Source organism: Arvicanthis niloticus, chromosome 6 (genome assembly GCF_011762505.2).
Source record: "Arvicanthis niloticus isolate mArvNil1 chromosome 6, mArvNil1.pat.X, whole genome shotgun sequence".
In the NCBI taxonomy this organism is placed as follows: Eukaryota; Metazoa; Chordata; class Mammalia; order Rodentia; family Muridae; genus Arvicanthis; species Arvicanthis niloticus.
Window position 1 is genome coordinate 1,019,993 of NC_047663.1, and position 9,166 is coordinate 1,029,158.

Sequence of the window (9,166 nt, forward strand, 5' to 3'; positions counted from 1 at the left end):
CAAGCTGAGAACTTCTGCCTCTACCCTGTCCAGAGATTTCTCTCTGATGCTTATGAAACCGAAGCCCCTATGAACCTCAAATGGCCCCACTAACACTTACGTAAAACAGGCTGCCTTCTATTAACAGCCAAACCCTCACCCTGTTACACAAAAGAAAACTAAGACATCTTCCCTGAGACTCACAAACCACACAGAGTCACTCCCACATCTCTAAGTCTGGAGAATGCAGACCATCAAATGTTTTTCCTCAGAGGAGAAGTGTAAGATTCACCAGTAAATTCATCCTCACACTATAGCTTAAGAAGCACTTCTATCGCTGGATGTGGTGGTTCATGCCTTTAATCCCAACACAAGCAGAGGCAGGTTGAGCTCTGTGAATTGAAGGCAAGCCTGGTCTACAGAGTGAGTTCCAGGACAGTCAGAGCTACATAGTGAGACGAGGAAGAAGAAGGAGGAGGAGGAAGAGGAAAAGAAGAGGAAGAGGAAGAAGAAGAAGAGGAAGAGGAGGAAGAGGAGGAAGAGGAAGAGGAGGAGGAGGAGAAAGAAGAAGAAGAAGAAGAAGAAGAAGAAGAAGAAGAAGAAGAAGAAGAAGAAGAAGAAGAAGAAGAAGAAGAAGAAGACGACGACGAGGAGTTATCAGATGAGGAAGGTGTCTTGTCCACTCTACGGCACTATACAAACGTTACCTTGGTGATGATATAAAGAAATTTAAAAGCCAGATGTACAAGGTCGGGCAGAGATGTCTCATCCTGTATAAGGTCCAACAGTGAGTTCATCATCCACTCTAGGGAAAAACAGATATGAAAGCCATCTCTGAAAAAAATATATTCACCTTAACACACATTTTCATCTTTAATACAGGGAAATTATCTAAAATTGGTATCTGACACCATGTTTTACAGATGATGCCTGTTAAAACTGCTCTGATTTACTGACAGGCTAGGTTGAACTAATGCAGCAAGACAGGAAAAAGAGGGTCGTGCAGGGTGCAGCTTTCTTCTGACCATTCATAGGCTATGTTCAGAACCCAGTACAGGGAGAGGTCAAAAGGGAGCACAGAGAGGGAGAGAAGAGAGCTCAACAAGGCTGTTAGCCATACAATACAAGAGCTTCAGCCACACCCAACTGAATATCCCACTGGTCTCTCTGCCAATCCAATGCCCAAGAGACCCCTATATACTATCAACCGCATCTCCACCACAAACAAGACTCTGTGCTGTGTCCTGTAAGCCTTCCTAGGGCACCATGGACCTGAGGTGGTTATGAGGTAGCTAGCACAGTCACCCTGAGTTAAAAGGAATACTCTTTGCTTTATGAAGGACATATTTTAAAGGATAAATATGGGCTGGAGAGATGACTCAGTGGTTAAGAGCACTGACTGCTCTTCCAGAGGTCCTGAGTTCAATTCCCAGCAACCACATGGTGGCTCACAACCATCTGCAATGAGATCTGATGCTCTCTTCTGGCTTGCCTAAAGACAACTACAGTATACTCATATATGTAAAATAAATAAATAAAATCTTTTTTTACAAAAAAAAAAAAAAAAAAAGGATAAATACACAAAGATTTAGAGTTCCTCATTTTGTATTTATTTTTGTTTTGTTTTGTGGGTTTAGTTTGGTTTGGGTTGTTTTGGTTTTTGGTTGTTTGGTTAGGGTTTTTGTTTGTTGAGACCCATGCTTGGACTAAAGGGTGCACCACTATGCCCAGCCTCAGTGTTTATTTCTTTAAAAAACATTTGAGCATTTAGGATCAGCTCGAGAGATAGCTCAGGTCAGCAGTTAAGAACACTTACTGCTCTTGCTCAAGACCAGGGATTGGATCCCCTGTAACTCCAGCTCCAAGGCTTCAAACCCCCATGCACATACCCACATACATACACGCAAAATTAAAAATAAAATCTTCAAAAAAAATTTGAGGGGCTGAAGAAATGAGTCAGCAGTTTAAAGTACTGGCTAATGTTGTTCTTCCAAAGGATCAGGGTTTGATTCCCATCACCAACATGGTGGTTCAAAGCATCTGAAACTGCAGTTGAAACGGCTCCAATGCCCTCTTCTGACTTCTGCAGGCGCTGCACACATGGCATACGGACATACTTGCAAGCAAAACTCCCATACACATAAAATAAAAGTAAATCTTTTATTTAAAAAACTGAGTGTTTAAGGCAAAATTTGTAACAAATATGAAAGTAAGTTCTGTGACAGAGGGAGCAAGGTGGCTCAGAAAACAGGAGGAAGAAACAAAAGAATCTTCTCTCAAAGCTTCTGCACCATGCATGAAATGTACATTATCTGAGGGTAGACTGTAGTGAGTTCATGGTACATACGATAAATCCTGGAGGAAAAAAAAAAAAAACCTGAGCATATAGTGAAGATAATACTGAATACCAAGCCAGCGACAGATGTCTTTTGATCCCAGCACTCGGAGGCAGAAGCAAATGAATCTCTGTGAATTTAAGGCCAGCCTAGCCCACACAAGTTCCAAACAAGCACAAAGTAAGACCCTCTCTCAAACTAAAACAAACTAACACCAAAAACTATTAAATTAATATAAAATAATGAAGTTTTTAAAGAAAGAAACAAACAAACCAAAAAGGAAACAGGATAAAGAAAAAGCAAGTCTCAATAGAGTTGATTAAACCCAGCTATGCTGACAGCATTGCTAATGAAAATAACCTCCTAGCTATTAAAAGACAAGGACCAACAGGCTGAATCCAGACAAAAAGAAGGCAAACAGAGAATTTGCCATTATGAGAGACTTAAGAGAAAATATTACAAAACCTAGAGGACATTTCTCATTAGAAAAATCAATTCATTATGAAGACTAACCAGTTCAGTTACTGATACAACAGATGCCAGAATCCCAAAGGAAAGCAAACACTGAAAGCAGAAACAGGACCAAGTAAACAGAAAATCAGTATGGACACCACCAGCACTATCAACACTTTGTTCCAATAGTATGACAGACTCATTCAAACACACACGGGAGACTCACCAAGACACGTCATGTGCTGTGTCACTGTCTCAATAAAAAAGAGTAAAATGTGAACCTAACAAACGCAAAGTAAGACCACAGGGAGGGCAAGACTTGCTCACTAAAATCAGAAACACTGACCAGAGAGGCTACAAAGTAACAGGGGATCCTCATGCATTGTTGGTGAGGATGCATAACAACTCAACTTTTACAGAACAGTATGACATTCTATTACAAGATACACATTTACTATACAACCCAGAAATCCCATTCTTAAGACAGTCATCTAAGAAAAACTAAAACATATTCATCCAAAGATGTACGTACATGCAGGTTTAAAGCAGTGTCATTCATAATAGCCAAATTAGAATCTCATAAAAACATCTCCTCTATATGAATCTGTATAATGAACAAAGCTCCAAGGAGACCTGTCAGGTCTGGAGAGTGAAAAAACAATGAAGTTTACCTGCACTAATGAAAGGATTAGAAAATAGCAAAATAAACAGCTGTGGCGCCAGACAGAATATACCCTAAAGCAGCAAATAAGAGCAAATGATACAGGGACAGGTGAAACAGAACTGGGGGTCTCAGATCCAAAGCTGGCATATGTAAGTACTGAATTCAGTATATAAGTACTGAATACAGACGTAAAATGGTATTTCAGGGCTGGAGAGCTGGCTCAGTGGTTAAGAGTGTCTGCTGCTCTTGCAGAGGACCTAAGTTTGGTTCCCAGAACCCACGTTGGACAGCTAACAACTGCCTGAAACTCCAAGAATTCTGACACATGCACACATACATAAAAATAGAAATTACATTTAAAAACTATGCTCCAGCCGGGCAGTGGTGGTGCACGCCTTTAATCCCAGCACTTGGGAGGCAGAGGCAGGTGGATTTCTGAGTTCGAGGCCAGCCTGGACTACAGAGTGAGTTCCAGGATAGCCAGGGCTACACAGAGAAACCCTGTCTCGGGAAAAACAAACAAACAAACAAACAAACTATGCTCCAAAGGGGGAGAAGGGTTACTAGATCACTCAGTTAATAAATAAGCCTTACATAATCAATTATGAATTAGATTCTGGGCTTACTATCAAAGATCAAACAAAAAAGAGGAGAATGAATTGGTGGCAGAGGCCTATATAAACACTAGGCTGAGGCAGGTAAAATTGTAATTTCAACACCAATCTAGATTATATAGTGAAGCCCGGTCTCAGAAACAAAGAAAAGGAAGAAACTGATAACATTCAAACTCAAATATATTAAACTTCAATGGCTAATATACCACACATGACCCTGAAAGGCAAAAGTGGAGGCATAAAATGTGTCACACAGAGAAAAGGATCATCTGTTTCAAAAAGGGACCTATTTCTATTTCCCAGAAGATAATGAACAATCACCGTTGTTAATCACTGGATGGAACACAGCAAGTATCACACTCTGCCCCACAGCAGAGAGATTCTGGCAGTGAGGGCAGGTCAACGCTGTCACCTGAAGAGGTCAAACAGCACCTTCCACTCCTTGGACATCTGTTACATGGGACAACCAGGAATCCAAAACTACCAGATGAGGCCCAGGACACCTACTATTCTGCCACCCTTCAGCCTGACATCAACCACTTGCCTGCAACTGGTCCCTCTGGAGACCCATCTTCAAGAGGCTAAGGGGAGGAAGAGATGTATAAATTCTGCCAGCAACCTCACCAACTGTGTGGCACACCTGACTTAACCCTTCAGGTTTGTACTTCCACGTCCCCATTTGTATTGTGTAGCTTATGATAACAGACCTCACACAGGGACTGTGAGGTTACAACAATGATTAAATTGGTTGGATCCTCCTGGAAAGAAAGAAAAAAGAAAAGGGGGGAGGGGTGGGGGGGGCTCAGAACGAGACTAAAAAAATTAACAAAAGTACTTGAAGCCAGCCTGAGCTACCTAACTAGACCCCACCTCAAAAAGGAAAAACAAGCCAGGAGTTGTGGTTCACACCTGTAATCCCAGCACTTGGGAAGTTGAGGCTGGAGAACTTCCAAGAATTCAAGGCCAGCCAGGGCTACATTGCAAGACTCTGTCTCAAAACAGAAAAAGAGAAAAGCCAAACAGAAATGTAATTAATATGAAATAGGTTCAACTACCACAAAAGCAATGCAAAGCAAACAGAAGTCACTCTCTGCTGCTAAAATTTCTTCCTAGGGGTAAATCAAGCTAAGCTAAGATTAGCTAAGAGGATCAAGAATAGATTAATGCTGCTCGGCTATCACGCCTTAAAGCTGGTAAATAAATAAAGCAGTTCTATCTCAGTTTGGGAGCTAGCTGGTTTAAGAAAAAACTGTCAACACCCTTATAAAAATGACCCTATCATAGATGGAATTCTCCCTCCCCTCGTCTTGTCTGGCAAACACACGCAAACACACACACACACTATATTATATATAGAAAGAGTGAGAGAGAAATAAAACAGTGGTTCTCAATCTCCCTAATGCTGTGACTCTCAATTTCTCATGTTGTGGTGATCCCCCCCCATCATAAAATTATTTCATGGCTATTCCATAACTGTACTTTTGCTACTGTTATAAATAAATATAAATATCTGTTATGTAGGATATCCGATATGTGACCCCCTATGGGGGTCACAACCCACAAGTTGAAACCTAAAGTCTAGGCTCTTCCCAAAGCCACCTGCAACTAGGGCAGAGTTAAATACAACAAGTGGTAGAGAGCAAGGGTGCGGTGCTCAGGTGAGGGTCTTGCGATCCTTCTGGCCGCCATGAGGAGATGTAAACAGTCAACAAGCTCAGCTGGGGTATCAGTGTGCACAGCTGAACCCCACAGACAGCGGCTGTTTGGCTCAGAGAATGGTCCGGTACAACACTCTTATACTAAGGTCCTGAAACCAAGCCTTGGCATCTCTAGCTACAAAATAGAGATGACAGATGACTTCATCAACTGCTGTGTAGGTAAAATAGGACCATTGTAAAGCCCATAACCCTGCATAACAATTACCAGGAAGATGACAGCTGTTCACACATAACAGACTAAAACACACATAAGAAAAGATGTGCTCTTTCAAGAGCAACAAGCAGAAAGTAGCTTAGACATACCTGCACACAATCTAGATTGATCTCTGAAATTCAAGCTATTCATTACCACCACAGGTCCATAAAACCATCCAAAGACAAAAAAAAAGACAAAGCTCTAGGGACACTTGATCTGATAACGCACACGGGTGCCAGCAGTACACACAGGCCTTCATCACGATCGTCTGATATCGAACCATCAAAATCACCAGTTTCTATGCTTACCAAGATGGGGGTCCAGGAGGTGGGGCTGCTCCTGGTATTTGTCCATAATTACTAAAAGAAAAATAACATGAAAATCAAATCAGGTGAGCCTTAGAAACTCTTCTATTGCCTCTCAGTAACTCCAATGAGACAGCTAGCATCTTCCTAGTCCTTGTAATACCCAGGAACACACCTGACTTCCTGCTGACAGATGCTACACAGCTGCCCAACCTCTGTCAGGTTCTTGAGGACAAGTGTGACCACACCTTCCCCTCAAATCCTCTTCTCACACATCCTCTGATGCTCCATCTTCACCTCCCCTCCTTGTTAAGCCCTCTTCCACTTCTTCAGTCCCCGCCTGCCCGAGATAAGCATGACGCCCTCCCATTCCAACAATCTTCAAACCAATAACTGTACAACCTCTCCAACCCTGGACACCTGCAAATTAATCTGTTTCTACCCAACCCAATGGTCTCTCTGCCTCTGCAATTCTCACCTGCCACTTCAGATTCCCTCCACAAAGCCCACCACCCTGTCTTTCCCAAAAACTAGAGTGCCATCCAAACCGAACCAAAAAAGAAAAAAGAAAGCATTATGAAGAGAATTTTTTTAGCTAAGGAATCCACAAAAAATGATTTGTTCAAGTACAAAACTCTAATTATCAAAGGACTCATTGGGACACTGTCCTAGTATGTTTTCCGTTGCTGCGATAAAACTGGCCAAAACCAACTTGAGGAAGAAAGGGTTTATTTGGCTTTCACAGCCCATCACTGAGGAAAGTGTAGGGATGAAATAAAGCAAATAGAGGCAGAAACTACGAAGGAGTGTTGCTTGACTGCTTGCTCCCAAGCTCAAGCTCACCTATCTTTCTTATACGGACAGCCCAGACCCACAGGACAGGGTACATCCCACAGTGAGCTGGGCCATCCTTCGTCAATTAGTAATTAAGAAAATGCCGCAAAGACATGCCTAACAAGCCAATCTGATGGCAATTACTCGATATTTCTTTCGAGGTATGTCTACGTTTGTGTACGGTTGACAAAAACCATGACAGTATCCATTACAAAAGACTGTAAAGGCCTACCTAAACTTGGGGGATTTAGAACCACCAAAGGAACCTAACGGCACCGTCCACTCTCCTGCCCTGCCTGGAGCGGAGATCCTAGATAAACCTGGCACTTGAGTGTGCAGAGCCCTGGCCTCATAGAGGAGCCCCATAGGGACACAAACCCCGTGCCTGACCACTCCTCTTTGCTTGCCACGGGCGCTCGTAGGTGGCAGGTCGGTCCTCAGCAATTCCCTCTGTTCGTTCCCTCCCTATGCACAGAGATGCCCCAAGTATGCTTTGCTCAGTTCCTGGACACGGCAGGACAGGCATGAGGTATAGCTCCCCAAGTCCCTTCCTCCCAGATGCTCAAGACAGAAACTCGGGGCCCCGCCCGCACCGCGGAACCGCTCCTCCGCCACCTCCCGGGCCGCGCGCTCGCTGTGCACCGCCGGCAAGCTGCGGAGCAGCGCGCGGGTCTCCGCACTCTCGCCGAACGCTTCCAGAGCGGAGGCGCGGACAAGCGCATCATCCTCCACCTCCTCCTCCTCCGCGGCGCTCGCAGCCGGCTCATTGCTCAGCACCATCCTGCCAGCAGCTTCCATAAGAACCCTACCGGCAACCGGGAAGAAAGGAGATGCAGCACGAGAGCGGCCAGCCCCGCCCCGAGACCTTCGACCCCCAACTACGGGGCGCGCAAGCCGACAAAACAGCTCGCGCGAAGTCGGCTCGGCGTGCAAATAATGTTAGTATATGTGAAGGGCAACACCAAGAAAACTAAGCCTCCAATGACTACTGCCTCAACAGGGAGTGGGTGGAGCCCAAAAGAAGTGAGGCCAAGGAGGGTGTGGCCGGAGAAGTGGGTCGGTCCTATCCTTACCAGGAGTTGTGCAAAAAATGGATTCGAGTGTTGGAAGTCTTCTGGAGTTTGAGTGTGTGAACAATGAGGTTAAGCAAAGAATTGGGTTTGAAATTGGGGGCGGGAACCTGGAAGGTTTTGAGCTAGTGTGGACAGTGCAGGAAAGCCGAACTAGTAGAAAGAGCCAGAATAGAGGGGCGGTGTATGGACGCAGGGAAGGAGTGGGTTTTGAGTGTGGGGACAAGAATGGGGCAACGACACGTCTGAGCGCCTGCAGGAGTGTTGGGGGAGAGGGGTGCTTTAAGCGTGTAGGAGGCAATAGGGTATTGCTCCAGGATGAAAGCTTTTGCCATGACTTCTCAAACATCAGCAACATCATGCACACCCAAAGCAGTCCTGACAAAAGGCATGGGCTGCACATTGCTGATCCTGCATTTACCATGCAAAGTCTCCTTCACTAAGCCTCAGGAGTTGACTGTAACAGTAGGCCCCCAAACCTTAGCACAGCTGACTCCACGATGAAAGTGCCATTCAGGATGTAAAACTCAGCATGTAAACAACACCCGTCAGCCAAATTGAAAACAAAGATGATCCTTCAAAGTCGGTCTGTCCGGAAAAGTCTCTAAATGTGCTAACTTTACTTTTTGGCTTCTCTAGTTCTGCTCCTGGCTAACTGTCGTTGATAACTAAAGTATGTTAACTCAGAACGTATTTTTTGTGGTTAAAAGTTCACCCTGAGAAGGCTCGTTGTTATCCTGGGATCCGGAACACCCAGTGTAGTCACTGGCCAGCTAATACAGACTTTCTATTGGCTTCAATCTGTATCAGAGCAGTCTTCTCAGATATGTCGTGGAGTAACAAGTTTGGTCCTCACATAGTAGAAGAACAGAACCACAAATTGTACTCTGACCTATACACGCATATTTGAGCACATGAATACACAAAATAATGTCTACAAAAAAAAAAAAAAATAGAAAAAAGTGAGGCGCTGGAGAGGGTCTGGTAGTGGTTGCAA

At 44.1% G+C, this 9,166-nt stretch overlaps 1 protein-coding gene and 1 long non-coding RNA gene across 2 annotated transcripts in view; both read right to left on the reverse strand.

Moving 5' to 3' along the window:
* The window catches only part of Tbcd (tubulin folding cofactor D), a 168,648-nt gene extending 160,676 nt beyond the window's left edge, over positions 1-7,972 (reverse strand). The window contains exons 1-3 of the mRNA XM_034508080.2: positions 7,693-7,972; positions 6,269-6,319; positions 687-784 (exon numbers count right to left, since the gene is read on the reverse strand). Coding sequence (XP_034363971.1) covers positions 687-784; positions 6,269-6,319; positions 7,693-7,897 — 354 coding nt within the window. The 5' untranslated portion in view covers positions 7,898-7,972. The remainder of the gene's footprint in view (positions 1-686; positions 785-6,268; positions 6,320-7,692) is intronic.
* Positions 2,126-6,257, reverse strand: LOC143442573 (uncharacterized). Its single transcript, XR_013110819.1, has 2 exons — positions 4,956-6,257; positions 2,126-2,334 (listed from the first exon to the last, which is right to left on the reverse strand). It is a non-coding gene; the product is annotated as an uncharacterized LOC143442573 (long non-coding RNA).
* Positions 7,973-9,166: the final 1,194 nt, after the last annotated feature.